Below are 16,837 nucleotides of genomic sequence, written 5' to 3' on the forward strand. Positions count from 1 at the left end.
TAGGGAAAGGGCGCGTTCATAATATGAACGCAGGATTCGGTGAGCTTCTGATTGGTCAGAGTGGGTCACGTGGTAAAAAATCGGGAGTTTTCGTGAGCGATAGAAGTTTATAATTATTTTATCAGAAAACGAGTAGAAGAGGATGGGACTCATTGAATGCAAGATCTTTCTTCGATTATATTATGATGTGAGACTATTACCATGAGAGAGCCGAGAGATATATTTGGAATACTGTATCAGAAAAAGTTTTCAAGACCTGATCCCGACCTAATAGTGCTTCTCTTGTTTTTGGGAAGAATTGAACTGATGAAGAAAAAAGAATGCTATTCGTCGTAAAGACAGCAAAAGTTGCTTGTTTCCAGAATGGCAAATAATAAAGTAAAGATTTGTGATTGAACATTGACTATCGTATGTGGTAATATAATAAGAGAGAGTACTTGTACAGATCCTATGCTGTAGTTCTGTATTCTGATTGGATTGCATGACATGATATTGTATTATACTGTAATGGATAGATGATAGACAGTTCTTGGTTTTTGACTGGTTGTGGCTTCTTGTTGTTTTATGAATTTGAGACTTCTTTCGTTTTCGAAGAACATAAAATTGTCGGTGCTTATTTTCAGTGACAGCTATACGAATTCAAGACTCAAGAAAATGTTTTTTTGGGGGGGATTGATTACATTGTTTTGTATACGGTATTTTAGCCTGCTAGTTTAAAGTAATTTTTATTTATTTTGTTGAAGGTTATTTTTATGATGAGCTTTGTAAAAATCGTACAAAATACTTTTATGTCAAATCACAAAATTATCACTCCTGTCCATCGGCACACTTTACAATAGAATTTCATTTTATATTTTCCAAAAGGAGCGCATAAGCTGTAAGACGGAGAGTTTGTTTATCTAATTTTACAATAAGAAGATAGAAAAAAGACAAAATAAAAAAATTCTAAATAATGTTTTGATATTATGTTCTGTGTGTATATTTTTGATATGAAACGGAATTAAGTCAACGACGAATAATTATGCAAATTATGTGAGTTTACGTTATCCCTCGCCGCGAAATTTGAATTGTCGTTGTTGTCAGTTGATAAGCTACCGAGTTTACTGTCCCTAAGCTAGTTATTCAGTCACAACTTAACCATCAGATTTATCCAAGTGACTGAATCAAACTAGCTTAGATTTCTAGGCTAGTTGGGACGTTGATATATTCAAAAAACAAACAAACTTTTATATGGATTATACTTTCACTTTTTCATGTGATTGTTGTGATTGAAAGATTTTTTGATTATGTATGGTTATAAACATTCATGACATGTTTAACACTGGGATCTTTGAAATTTTGTTGGCTTGGTACGTTGGTAAATCTATTGTACAAGTGCAGTATTTATGACAATATGACACAGCTGAACACAGATTCCATGACTGCATGCAGGATACTTTTTGCAGGGAATGTTCAATATGTTTATGCTAAACTGTTTGGGTAACAGATCACCGTTGTTACTAAAAGAGGTAACGAGTGGTAACAAGTGGTAACGAGTGGTAACGATGTGGTAACGAGTGGTAACGATGTGGTAACGAGGTGGTAACGAGTGGTAACGATGTGGTAACGAGGTAACGAGTGGTAACCAGTTGAAAACGGTGGCCCTAAGTCTCCAAATTTGAATTTCTCGATTCTGGTGTTTTTGCAACAGATGCTGATGGCTCTTGAGGTTCTGCAGCAGGACCTGGCAGATCTGGTGAATGTGCAGTAGGAATTGGAGATTTGGGGGAATGTTATGGTGGAGTTGATGGATCTGGTGAATGTGATGGTAAAGTTGGTTGTTTGGGTGAATGAAATGGTGGAATTGATGGTTCTCGTGAATGTGAATCAAAGATTGATGGTTCTGGAGGTTCTGCATCAGGAGTTGGTGATTCTGGTGAATGTGCATCAGGAATTGGTGGTTCTGGTGAATGTTATGGTGGAGCTGATGATTCTGGTGAATATAATGCTGGTGTTGATGGATCTGATGAATCCAATCGTGGAGTTGGTGATTTTGGTGAATACGCATCAGGAGTTGATGCTTCTGGTTTATGTACAGCAGGAGTTAGTGGTTCTGGTGAATGTACAGCAGGAGTTGATGCTTCTGGTGAATGTGTAGTAGGAGTTGGTAATTCTGGTGAATGTGCAGCAGGAGTTGCTGATTCTGGTGAATGTGCAGCAGGAGTTGTTGATTCTGGCGAATGTGCAGCGGGAGTTGGTGGTTCTGGTGAATGTTATCGTGGAGCTGATGATTCTGGTGAATATAATGCTGGTGTTGATGAATCTGATGAATCCAATCGTGGAGTTGGTGATTTTGGTGAATATGCATCAGGAGTTGATGCTTCTGGTTAATGTACAGCAGGAGTTAGTGGTTCTGGTGAATGTGCAGCAGGAGTTGATGCTTCTGGTGAATGTGCAGCAGGAGTTGGTGGTTCTGGTGAATGTGCAGCAGGAGTTGGTGGTTCTGGTGAATGTGCAGCAGGAGTTGTTGATTCTGGTGAATGTGCAGCAGGATTTGGTGGTTCTGGTGAATATGCATCAGGAGTTGGTGGTTTTGGTGAATGTGCAGCAGGAGTTGGTGGTTCTGGTGAATGTGCAGCAGGAGTTGCTGATTCTGGTGAATGTGCAGCAGGAGTTGTTGATTCTGGCGAATGTGCAGCGGGAGTTGGTGGTTCTGGTGAATGTGCAGCAGGAGTTGGTGGTTCTGGTGAATGTGCAGCAGGAGTTGTTGATTCTGGTGAATGTGCAGCAGGATTTGGTGGTTCTGGTGAATATGCATCAGGAGTTGGTGGTTCTAGTGAATGTACAGCAGGAGTTGGTGATTCTGGTGAATGTACAGCAGGAGTTGGTGATTCTGGTGAATGTGCAGCAGGAGTTGTTGATTCTGGTGAATGTGCAGCAGGATTTTGTGGTTCTGGTGAATGTGCAGCAGGAGTTGTTGATTCTGGTGAATGTGCAGCAGGATTTGGTGGTTCTGGTGAATATGCATCAGGAGTTGGTTGTTTTGGTGAATGTGCAGCAGGAGTTGGTGGTTCTGGTGAATGTGCAGCAGGAGTTGCTGATTCTGGTGAATGTGCAGCAGGAGTTGTTGATTCTGGCGAATGTGCAGCGGGAGTTGGTAATTCTGGTGAAAGCAATGGTGGAGTTGGTGGTTCTAGTGAATGTACAGCAGGAGTTGGTGATTCTGGTGAATGTACAGCAGGAGTTGGTGATTCTGGTGAATGTGCAGCAGGAGTTGTTGATTCTGGTGAATGTGCAGCAGGATTTTGTGGTTCTGGTGAATGTGCAGGAGGATTTGGTGGTTTTGGTGAATATGCATCAGGAGTTGGTGGTTTTGGTGAATGTACAGCAGGAGTTGGTGGTTCTGGTGAATTTGCAGCAGGAGTTGTTGATTCTGGTGAATGTGCAGCAGGAGTTGATGGTTTTGGTGAATTTGCATCAGGCTTTGATGCTTCTGGTGGATGTGATTTTGGTGCATGCACTGGTGGAGTTGATGGTTTTGGTGAATGCAATGGTGGAGTTGATAGTTTTGGTGAATATGTAGCAGGAGTTGTTAATTCTGGTGAAGATCCATCAGGAAATGATGGTTCTGGTGAATATGATAGTGGAGTTAATGGATCTGGTGAATTTGATGGTGGCATTGATGGTTCTGGTGAATTTGATGGTGGCATTGATGGTTCTGGTTAATGTGCTGCAGGATTTGATGGTTCTGGTGAATGTGATGGTTAAGTTGATGGTTCTGGTGAATTTGATAGAGGCATTGATGATTGTGGTGAATGTGCTGTAGGAGTTGATAGTTTTGGTGAATTTGCAGCAGGAGTTAATATACTGATAAATTGTTATTGAGATGTTATTCATGGATGTAATAACAACACGTTCATTAACTAGCAAAAAATTTCAGATTCACCATAACTGTATATTCATTACATCCATGAATGACAACTCAATAAAAATTTATCAAAATATTAACTTCTGCTGCAAATTCAGCAGAATTATCAACTCCTACAACCATTCATCACAACCTTCAATGCCACCATCAAATTCACCAGAACCATCAATGCCAAGATCAAATTCACCAGAACCGTCAAATCCTGCAGCACATTAACCAGAACAATCAACTCCTGATGACCATTCACCAGAACAGCCAACTCCTACTGCACATTCACCAGAATCACCAACTCCTGCTGCACATTCACCAGAATCACCAACTCCTGCTGTACATTCACTAGAACCACCAACTCCACCATTGCGTTCACAAGAACCACCAACTCCACCATTGCTTTCACCAGAATTACCAACTCCCGCTGCACATTCGCCAGAATCAACAACTCCTGCTGCACATTCACCAGAATCAACAAATCCTGCTGCACATTCACCAAAACCACCAACTCCTGATGCATATTCACCAGAACCACCAAATCCTGCTGCACATTCACCAGAATCAACAACTCCTGCTGCACATTCACCAGAACCACCAACTCCTGCTGCACATTCACCAGAATCACCAACTCCTGCTGTACATTCACCAGAATCACCAACTCCTGCTGTACATTCACTAGAACCACCAACTCCACCATTGCGTTCACCAGAACCACCAACTCCTGCTGCACATTCACCAGAATCACCAACTCCTGCTGTACATTCACTAGAACCACCAACTCCACCATTGCTTTCACCAGAATTACCAACTCCCGCTACACATTCGCCAGAATCAACAACTCCTGCTCCACATTCACCAGAATCAACAAATTCTGCTGCACATTCACCAGAACCACCAACTCCTGCTCCACATTCACCAAAACCACCAACTCCTGATGCATATTCATCAGAACCACGAAATCCTGCTGCACATTCACCAGAATCAACAACTCCTGCTGCACATTCACCAGAACCACCAACTCTTGCTGCACATTCACCAGAACCACCAACTCCTGCTGCACATTCACCAGAAGCATCAACTCCTGCTGCACATTCACCAGAACCACCAACTCCTGCTGCACATTCACCAGAGCCACTAACTCCTGCTGTACATTAAGCAGAAGCATCAACTCCTGATGCATATTCACCAAAATCACCAACTCCACGATTGGATTCATCAGATCCATCAACACCAGCATTATATTCACCAGAATCATCAACTCCACTATAACATTCCCCCATATCTCCAATTCCTACTGCACATTCACCAGATCTGCCAGGTCCTGCTGCAGAACCTCAAGAGCCATCAGCATCTGTTGCAAAAACACCAGAATCGAGAAATTCAAATTTGGAGACTTAGGGCCACCGTTTTCAACTGGTTACCACTCGTTACCTCGTTACCACATCGTTACCACTCGTTACCACCTCGTTACCACATCGTTACCACTCGTTACCACATCGTTACCACTTGTTACCACTCGTTACCACTCGTTACCTCTTTTAGTAACAACGCAGATCACTGCTTTTTCTATAGTACAAGTTAAACTTGATAACCTTATCCCAGAGAATGTAACTCTGAAATGGCTACAGAAATCCTCAAAAATTAAGATGGAAATGGTATTTATATAACATTTTTGGTGGTGCAATACATGGTGTGGAAATGATGAAAAGTGAAAGTGGTAATTTGGAATTTAAAAATTGAATGCTTTTTATACGAAAACAATATTCTGACAAGCTGACCAGTGTGACACATCTTGGTTCTATTTGTGAATGAAAATAACAACATTTTACATTGAGATGACTGGTTTTCTGGGTTTTCGGGTGCCCGGCCATTGTTTAGTTGGATTTCACTACCTTGAAATTGTTGGATGTACGAGGATGTTTTGGGGTTTCAGACTTCCAGGCGGCACTTAGGCAAAATTAATTATGGGGACATGCCGCTGATCAGGGTTCCTTTTTCAGACTCTAGAGATATATGATAGGGTGCCAAATTTGTACTAATTTTCAAGACAGTAACCCTGACTGGGTCGATTTTTGGTCATTTTAGACAATTTTTACAGTGAGAATATTAGAAATATTAGAAAATGTTTGAATTTTTCGTCTACTTTAAGTCATTTTTGCCACTTCACAGATTTTTTTTAATTGAATCATTTATCGTTCTGAAATGGTCCGAAATTTACCAAACATTCATTTCTTACAGGGTCCACTTTTCAAACTCCAGCGCGGCACATCCCCGTCGGTCGTCAAGGTCGGTGCCCCCTCCCCCGGAGCATACTTCTACCTTGTAATTTTTTGTTGTCCCCTGGTGTTGTTGAACACGTTCAGACTAAAATTTATACCTACTGTGAAAGTCTTTCAAAACTTATACTGCTTATATATTTATAAAATTTATGAAAATTTTGATTGGATTTTTGCCAATTTAAAAACAATCTACTTGGATTTGGAAGTAATTTTATGTAGGTATACTATATATAATTTTTATAGCAAAATTGGAGGTCAATATGAACAAATACATATAATTTTCTTTTTCTTTTTGGCTTCTATAAAAAAAAGAAGTTTTCTTATACCTGCAGTGGCCCCTTATCTTTTATATTTTTGATATCGTTTTTCTAAAAAAATGTTCATCTTTTTCTTTTGAAAGAGATTTTTCCCCTTATATGAATAATTTTGTTTTGGAGTGGGCAGGTCTAAAACGCCTAATACCTACTACTTAATACTTAATACTTAATACTGACTACCTAATCCGTTTGGATACTTTACAGACCAGAACTTCCAGACCCTGACTCTCATTCGCATGTTATGGTATGCACCCTAAGTTTCGTGGAATTTGAATGCTAAACAGTCTTTGCTTTATATTTACCTACAGTCTTTCAATGTGTTATCTAAAAGAATATTTAAATATTTGCACTAAAGTAAATATTTTCTTCGCCCCATTTAAGTACAAAGCAAAAGGTCATTCTAGTCCAGGGAAAGTGTGCATCAATTGTGCGTTTTTGACTAGAAAGCATGAAATTTGGTACAGTGGTACCTTAGGGGGTAAGAAACATTTTAAGCCTCTGACCCACTTCCGGAACACCTGTTTGTGTATTTTACAGACCAGAATGCCTCCCAGGAAAGAAAAAAATCTTTTATCTTCAAAGCATGTTATATGATATATCGTTGGAAAGGTTTTCTCACACTGACTCTAAAAAACATCATAACATATATCTGAAAATGGACTGGGTCCGAGTTATGAGCTACGGAAGTAATTTACAGACCAGTCTGCATGCCGAAATTTTTTTTTTATTTTGTTCCAAAACATGTCATATCATATACCGTTGGAAAGGTTTTTTCATACTGATTCTAAAAATCATCATGATATGTATCTCAAAATGGACTGGGTCCGTGAAATAAGCCATATGAGTAATTTACAGACCAGACCGGCTCCCGGCCATACAAAAAATATTTTTATCTCCAAAACATGGCATATCATATACCGTTGGAAAGGTATTTTTACACTGATTCTAAAAAACATCACAACATGCATCTTAAAATGGACTGGGTCCGAGTTATAGGCCATGCGAGTATTTTACAGACCAGAATGGTTCCTGGCCCATACCTCGGACCTAGTCCATTTTCAGATACATATCATGATGATTTTCAGAATCAGTATGAAAAAACCTTTCCAACAGTATATGATATGACATGTTTTGGAACAAAAATAAAAAAATTTTTCCGGCATGCAGACTGGTCTGTAAATTACTTCCGTAGCTTATAACTCGGACCCAGTCCATTTTCAGATATATGTTGTGATGTTTTTTAGAATCAGTGTGAGAAAACCTTTCCAACGATATATCATATGATATGCTTTGAAGATAAAATTTTTTTGTCTTGCCTGGGAGGCATTCTGGTCTGTAAAATACACAAACAGGTGTTCCGGAAGTGGGTCAGAGGTTTAAAATATTTCTTACCCCCTAAGGTACCACTGTACCAAATTTCATGCTTTCTAGTCAAAAACGCACAATTGTTCTCATTTTTAGCACACTTTCCCTGGACTATTCTGTATCTTAGTTTTTTTTCTTTTTCCTGGTGTTTTATATGACTTTGATCTAATTATAAGAAAACATATGTAAATATTCAAATCAGTTATTCTTATACACCCCTGTATCCTTTATAAAGATCCAATTGGCTAAAACGTTATTTAAACGCTCTTCGAAATTAAATATAAGTCATTAATTGTATCCTTTTGTGTTATCTGCATCATATCGAGTAGTGTCATAATACTTCTTGAGATTGGTTCGTAGGCAAAAGTTCAATTTTCACCTCCAAAAATCTCTCTTTTAGCATTTTCTACTAGAAATTTCTATCTAGTGATATTTAAAGCATCTTATTCAGCACATTAATAATTCTTACTATAATGAAGTTTCGAAAGGGTCATTTGTAATCAGGTTTGTAATAAAATCAAGTCAAGCCAAAATATTCTCGGCCATCTACTTCAGTTACCTGCTCCAATGAAACAGGGGCATACTCACTTATTTTAAATTTTCAGATCGACTGATTCTTATAAAAAATGCTAATATGAATGAGCAAACGAAATATTCTTCTCCTCCTCTCGACAAAATCTGTGCAGTCTGTAAACTTTATAGAAAAAGCGCGGGAAAATAAAGTGAAGAGAAAAAAAGAGAGAAAATATTTTCATGTCTTCAAAACGCTATAAGACAAAAAGTTGAAATTTTTTTAACACCAAATTTCCAGATTAGGTCGAGTTGGGCATGCTGATTATTTTAAAGGTGTTTTCGAGCAATTCTGAGGTATATACAGTAAATATTAGGTATTAGGTAGTAAGTATTAGGTATTAGGTATTAGGCGTTTTAGACCTGCCCGTTTTGGAGTACCTAGCTGGTATTGGTAGGTACAGTTCAGTTTATGTTCTTTTCATTCAGACAAACAAATCATACTTTTTGTGAATAGTTTTATTGAACTCCTTGTCTTGTTGTTGGTATCTTGTTTCAAGTACTTTCAAGTACTTTCAATTTTTTCAAAATAAAAAAGCTTCTAAATTGACTGATATTCCATTGTACTCACCTTCTTTTATAATACATTAAAATCAAAAAATAATCAGGATGTGAGTTTGTTTTGATTTGAGTGAATTGAATTGTATATCCAAATGTTGCACATAAGATGATAAAACACCTCTCATTTAACAAAATAAAAAACAAGTTTTCAAAAAAAATATTTTAGGGGCTTCATGAACGCTGTTAATTTAGTTCAGCAATTAGTTTTTCAAGAGTCTCATTAAAAAAAAACATAATAATAAAGTATAAAAAGTACCGAGTTTTGTTTACTTTTTTATTCTAATCCGTGAGAGTGAGTGCGCTGTTTTGAGTGAGCACTCCGCCGCGGTAGAAAAAGCACTCCACCGTTTATTTAGTAAATAGCGCCTTTTGGAACTAGTCGTTGTATTCAGTGAACATATATAGAAATAGATCCCATTGCAAGTTCAATCTGCAGCGAAATACAACGACGTGGTTTACTAGTCTACTTAAAAGCACTTAAAAATCACTTGCGGTTTAAAAATTTGAGGGAATTTCCCTTTTGTGCCACATACTTTGGCGCCGATTGTAGTTGGACCTACCTGCTGAAGTTAGCTTGAAAAAAATGGGAAATAGTAAAGCAATGGTTTGAAAGCAATTGAAAAAGATATTCGTGATATTCGTGACGCACCCAAAAAAGAGGGTTTGCCACTAATTTTGAACATATTAAATAATAAAACTAACGAGAAACGCCGGGGCTACCATTTGTGAAACATTACGTCATAAATATCACGGCTTGATGAAACAACCGAATGAACAACAAAAACAATTGAACAAGCAAATTCAGAAAGAAATAACAAAGGAAATTCGATCGAATTCAACACAGAAAAAAACTCTTAAGGCTTTGGGATACGAGAAGTTTTTTGTTGCGTTGGTGTAATGAAACATACAACATGCTCCAACATTTGTGTTTCTCTCACTTTTGTCCAATGAAACAAAAAAAAGAAACCATGGGACATTTCTTGTGTTGATGGGATGGACCATGTTGCATTGCACCAACGCGAAAAAAACTTCTCGTATTCCCAAGCCTTAAGTTACACCATTTGGTCATAATCTCAAGATATTGCAGTGATGGTTTGATTGTCAACTGATTATGGGTGATCACGACCATCCCATTATGATAACAACTTGTTGGTCTTTGGAAGTTATTGCGTCTAACAAACAGGAAACCTTTAAGGGGGCGTAATCAGTCCTGATTACCCATGATTTATTTCCACATTGAAATGGCATTTTTATGAAAATTGTTGAACAAAAAAACAGGAAAAAATAAATGAAAACCTAAGGAAAATCAGTAAAAACGTGTCTTTTTCGGTAAAGACACTTAAAAGATTCCAGGCCCTTCTTTGAAAATCGCTCAAATAAGGTGGCGAAATCGTCAAAAATAAAACAATTTCAACGTCAAAAAAAATGAATCTTACGACTTACCAATTTCATTTTTAATTTTTCCATGATATTTGTCAAATAACATCTTCGTCTATGATCCTCCCAAGGGAACCTGATACCCATGGTCGGCTTCCTGGCACCGAACGGGATATGATAATATTCTTTATCAGCAGATTCACAGTCGTATTCTTTGGTCAAGGGCCGAACAAAAGGGTCCTCATCTTCTTCATCATCATTATCATCATCATCGTCCTTGAAGGAAATCATTTTGCCATCAATGGTGTTACCATAGTTACCTGAAAAAATTTCATTTCTCTTTCAATCATTCTTGACCATTCTTTGCATCTTGATCACAAGTATAGTAATAAAATCAAGATCGAATTTCAATTTACAACATTCAAAAATCACAATATTAAAAAATGCTACCATTGCTACGCTACAAGTAGATAAATTGTTGTCAATAAAGGCCGGTCTCCACTTTCTTGCGAAATGGGCGACAGTTTTTTTCTCAACCTTTTTTGCATGAAGAAAAGATTACGTCAAAAAAAAGTTTCGCGCGACCAAAAAAAAAGTTGAGGGATGTTCTACTTTTTCATCCGTTACGTCAATTTTGACCAATGGAATTGCTTCATTTTTCAACCGACCTTACAAAAACGTCAAAAAGTTTTCGCTTATGTCGCGCGAAAGTGGAGACCAGCCTTAAGAATGATAATGCAATTGATTTTATTTCGTTGTCATTCCTTTCTTGTAAATTCGAACCCAGACCCTTCACACTTCAGAAGGTTTTGTTAAGTGACGTAACTTCCACCATTATGGATTGGAAGCAAACGTTCGATTCGCGCAAGGGATAGCCTTTACAGATTCGAACGTTTGATTTAAAAGGACATTAAAGTAGTAAAATATAAACATTGCGCGAACCACGTGTCATTAAAGAGAACAATTAAAATCACGAATCCAAAACAAACTTGTAAAACAATTGAACAATCAAAATTAGCCATATTTGGTTTGATTTTTTATCTTGACATGTGACATTTGTTATGATTTTGTATCCGCTGCATACAGTTTGTTTACAAATTTCGCAAGTACTGTTACGTCCCTTTAATAATGGTGAATATAAAAATAAAAACCTCTATTCATGATATGCATCACTGCAATGTCTACTGACATTAGATCAAGGACCCAATAGCTGGTTGGTTGAAAGTGACGTAAAGTCAGTCAATACGTCACTTTCGACCAACCAGCTAGCAATTGAACAACTTTTTTTGGATCCGTTATGTTGGGTCATCAAGACAACACAAACGGAGGAAAAACCACCAGTTTGCGTTCGAGGTGGTATCGATCTCAGGTGTCTCGTTGATTAGCGATAACCAAGTGGTCGATAACACCATGAATAATGGAAACTCTGCACCTCCCACCACATAAATATCATATTCCTTTACACACTAGAAAGGCTAACTACTCATAGATTTCCCGTAGAAGCGCGACTAGTCTGCCATGTTGTTTTCTAATCTACGTTAGATTTGAATTGCGAATGTTCAAATTAAAAAAAAATTCAAATTCATAAAATTCTGGTTTTTGCCAGTAGTTGCAAATTTAAAACAATTTTTTCTCTGTCTGCGGCTAAAAAGTTACAACTAAAGATATCACCTTTATGGCCCATTTAATGAAAAACAAGCTGGATGCTGATTGGACCTACCTGATGACAAAATTTAGCCAAATGACAGAAAACATAGACATTAATGGAAAAGCTAAACGAAACAAGCAACATGCTGAATGGACCTACCTGTTGATCAAAATCAGATAAAAGTTCTACATTTTACTATTGGTATTGAGCAAACACAATAAGTTTTAGAACAATGCAAAAACGTCTGATATATTTTCTTTTATCATTGTGTAACTTGGTCGTCTTTTTTTTGAAAATTTTACGACGAAAAAAAATTTTCCGAGAAAAATTACTTCAGCCACATTTTAGAGTGCCTTGCACTCTACCTTTCTGACAAAAATCAGGAAAAACTAATGAAGCAATTTTGCACCAAGTCCAAAAAACCTTATTTTTAGGTAGTTTTTGGCCCAAATTTGCCCCCCAAATTTTTTTTCAAAATCGGGCTCTGTCAATTTTCAGGCATTGCTATTTTGTATCATTGTGCAAAAAATAAAAATAAACTAATGAGCCGATCCCGAGAAAAGCTTGTAACAGACGAATGGACAACGGTCAAATTAAAGCACCTCCCGGTAGGTCCAAAAATGAGCGATCGAACGAACGAACGAACGTGTAAACGAATGAAAGAGCGAGCGAAAGATTGGAGCAAAAATACATGAATGAAATATTGAGTAAGACTTGAGAAATTGAAGAAAATTCGTTTTGCGGGCACGATAATCGGCTGCTCCGGCAATTTTTAAGAAATATTGGGAATTAATTGCTATCAACAATATTTTATTTGGAAAAAACTAGAAATACAAGGAAAAATCTGCAACAACGATGATTTCCGGAATATTTCCGGCATTATCGACCGGGAAAGAATTTTTCTCAAAAATCGGACTCAGCCATATTTTGGGCATTGCTAATACGCATCTTTGTGCAAAAAAAAATCAGAAAAAACTAATATTGCAATCTCGAGAAAATGCCAAAAAAATGGTTTTTCCGGCATATTTCCGGCATTTTCGGCCGGGAAATTTTTTTTTTCGAAAATCAGGCTCCGTCACATTTTTGGCATTGCCTTTTTGCATCTTTGTGCCAAAAATCAGAAAAAACTAATGAGCCAATCTCGAGAAAAGCTGGTAACAGACAAACGGACGGACGGACGGACAGACAACGGTTAATTTATAGGACCTCCAGGTAGGTCCAAAAAAAACAAATAAGACAAGCACAAACCTATATTCATTTCGAAGCGACATGGTTTATCGGCGTTTGCTTTATGGATCATACTTGCTTCGTAAATACAACAGAACAGTTGAAAAGTCTCTTCTTTACCTGGTGCCAACTATAAAGAGAATTGAAGAACAAAGAATGAAAAACACCATTTTTCTAAGAGAATTCACGATACAGTAGGGTCTCTTTAACTCGAACCTTTATAACTCGAATGTCTCCAAAACTCGAAAAAGTTGCCTCGTCCCTTCAGTTAACAACGCCTTATAAACCTTACTCCATAGCTCAAAATTTCTTTAACGCGAATAAGTTTGTGTTCCCCGTGTGTGGTCGAGTTATGGAGACTCTACACGTGACCACTCTTAAAGGTGCGGTCGGTTTATGAAGGGGCCTGGTAATAAATTTACACGAAAATGACGTCAAAGTTCTTCGTTTTATGACAATGTAAATCAACCTGTGATGAAAACAACCAAACCTTAGGTTTGATGAAATTGATTTTTTTGAATAAAAATATTTTGAAATCTTAGCTTTTCATATATTTTAGTGCTTCTCAGAGTTCTAATTTTTAATTTTTCCATCGTCTTTTTCCATTGCTTTTTGGGCTGGCATGACCCTCTAGGTTGTGCTACCTTATCGGGGAAAACTTCGTCGGGGAAAAGTGACGAAATTTTGTCCAAGTGACGAATATTTTTCCCCGACGAAAATTTCCCCCGGCCTTAATGCGTTTACGAACTACCAGCAAGTGACGAATATTTTCCCCGACGAAAGTTTTCCCCGACGAAGTTTTCCCCGATAAGGTATTTCGACAGGATGGCGATTCAGTTTTCTTTCACTATATTTATTTGTGCCGTGATTCCATATTTATAATCACCTTAAAGATTTGAAACATTTTGACGTCATTCTTCCTGTTAACTCGAACCCAGCCTTCTCGCGATTTTAAAGCTTGATACGTGTATTCATTACGTTGTGATTTTTACAGAGACAGCAAGTTTTTGCCAGTGAGTGGAAAATTTTAAACAATTTGTCTCTAGTGTATATTTGCCACTACTGGCATAAACCAGGTTGTTTTCGTAGTAAACACTACGTCGTGTATACCTTATCGGTCAAAACTTAGTCGGCCTTAAGTGACTAAATTTTGGTTTGGTGACTAAAATTAGGCCGACTAAAATTTGGGCCAACTAAAAATTTGGGCCAAATTAAAAGTTTATAATTAAGCTTTCCTTAACCCACTTTTCATATCGGTATTACTTTGACAAAGAATTTACGAATATATTGTTTTTAGTCGGTCTTAATTATTAGTCGGATCTTAGTGACTAAATTTTGACGAGGTGACTAAAATTAGGGCCTACTAATAATTAAGGCCGACTAAAATTAAGGCCGACTAAGTTTTGGCCGATAAGGTATCACGAATTTAAAATTTCTTAAGTTTGGATAATGTGTGGCGCCTTGCTTTTTTCTTGACAACAAAAGCGAAAGCGATTAGGTTCTAATGTTTATTTTTATGATTGATTGTTTTTTTGGTTTTGGTGCGATTGATTTGTTTTGGCCCTAAAATCTCATTTAATATTCATCCTCAATTATCAAATCTGGATGAAAACAATCGAAGCGGTGCGCCAACCAGGGCAGATTCTCTTACGGAGCCATGACCTTTAAAGTAAATACGTGTCAGCGCGGAGTATCAGAATCTCCTCGAAGATTAAGGATCATCTTATATAAAGATTCCTAAAAGGCACCCCAGCATTGGGAGTTATTTTTAGGGTAAAAGTACTGAGGAAAGGGGGGGGGGCAATTTACTTATAGGCAATTCACACTCAATTTGTATCCATTTCAAGGCAAGCGCGAATCTCATAATAGATCATCTATTCTGCACAGCCAATCACCGCGCTTAAAAATCTCATTTAATATTTATCCCAAATCTGAGGGCATTTAGAGTGAATACGTACCATCAGCGTGGAGTAGTCAGGATCTGCCCGGAGATTAGGCAAATCCTAAATAATTAAAAAAAACAAAGTGACTTACATCAGATATAGGGAAAGCTGCTTTGACATTGATGTTGCAAATCTCATCATTAGAAGCCGATTCTCCTTCAGTCGTTTTGATATACATTAAAATACGACCTCGATATCCAATGCCTTCTTCCTGCACAGTAAAAAGATGCAATAATAGGACTTTTCATAAATTATTTACTGCAACGACTACCTCGTCTTGAAACATTACCAGGGTGTTTAAATCCCTTGAATCTTCAAGTGTTATTTGTATAAATAGAGTAACAACTTTTTATGAACTCCTCTGTGAATCAATTACCATAGCAACATTTTGAAAATGAGGTATGAGCTGCTCGTGAGGTGATTTATGAAAAGGTTTATTGAATGGGTCAAAATCTTGGTAACTAAAAAACTGAAGGAATTTAAATTATTTAAAATTTTTGAATTTTGCCTTCAGTCGTTTTGATATACATTAAAATACGACCTCGATATCCAATGCCTTCCTCCTGCACAATAATAAAAATTGACAATGAGAAACTGTTTAAAAATCTTGATAGCTCAAAGACTGAAGGAATTTAAATTATTTAAAATTTTCGAATTTAGCATCCAGTCGTTTTGATGGACATTAAAATACGACCTCGATATCCGATGCCTTCTTCCTGCACAATAAAAATAATTGACAATGAGAAACTGGGTAAAATCTTGGAAGCTCAAAGACTGAAGGAATTCAAAGTATTTAAATTTTTCGAAATTAGTATTTATATAATCGTTTTGATGAACATTAATATACGACCTCGGTAAGCCTTCGGATGTTCTTAAATCTTTGAGCTCTAAGCCTAATGTTCATAACATGTTCTTATTTTTACCATTTTGGGAGTATCTTTGTCTATTTTCCTAAGAATTGGGGTCTTTTCGAGCCTTCAAAGTCTTAAAATGTTCTTAACTTGTTCTTAATATTTTAGCCGTCGAAGCATTATGTTCTTATATAGTTTGTTCTTATAAGAAAACGCCATGGAGTACCGAATTGTAATGACAATAGACATTTTCATAAATTACGACACGAACAACACCTGCCTCGTTTTAAAATTATTGCAATGGTGATTAATCCCCAGCGCATTTCAATACAACTACTTTCTTTTCATAAAAAAAAAGTTGATTGAATACGAGGTAAGTGATGGCCGTGACGTAATTTTATGAGAAGGTCTATTTAAACAGAAAAGTTACACTAGGAACAAGGGAGAATGAATCTGTGAAGAACAAAGATGAGTTATATAACTATAAGTAGTCACGGGTCACGTGATTAGCACGTGACCCGCTCTTTTATTTTTTACAGTCCTCTTTTGTATTTATATTTTAGTTGCTCGGAAAGACTCATCGGAGACGCTCATAAAGACCTATACTATCTCAAATTATTAGTCTGAACATTTTGGTACACACGAACCGGATATTAAAAACAAAAAATAAAAGTAGAGAAATTATAAAGTATAAGAAATTTATTTTATGGTTTGGCTTGTTACTTTATGGTTTTGGTTTGTTTTGATTTCATGGTTTTGTTTTCTGGATGTAAATATTGAATGTATATAGTTTCACGAAGA

General features: G+C 37.1%; 1 protein-coding gene across 1 annotated transcript in view; it reads right to left on the reverse strand.

Moving 5' to 3' along the window:
• LOC136797792 (otoferlin-like) overlaps positions 1-16,837 on the reverse strand; it is a 141,836-nt gene that overhangs the window by 59,835 nt on the left and 65,164 nt on the right. Inside the window, exons 19-21 of the mRNA XM_067054377.1 lie at positions 15,277-15,396; positions 13,264-13,372; positions 10,434-10,687 (exon numbers count right to left, since the gene is read on the reverse strand). Coding sequence (XP_066910478.1) covers positions 10,434-10,687; positions 13,264-13,372; positions 15,277-15,396 — 483 coding nt within the window. The remainder of the gene's footprint in view (positions 1-10,433; positions 10,688-13,263; positions 13,373-15,276; positions 15,397-16,837) is intronic.

Source organism: Clytia hemisphaerica, unplaced genomic scaffold (genome assembly GCF_902728285.1).
Source record: "Clytia hemisphaerica strain Z4C2 unplaced genomic scaffold, Clytia hemisphaerica genome assembly, whole genome shotgun sequence".
Lineage (NCBI taxonomy): Eukaryota > Metazoa > Cnidaria > Hydrozoa > Leptothecata > Clytiidae > Clytia > Clytia hemisphaerica.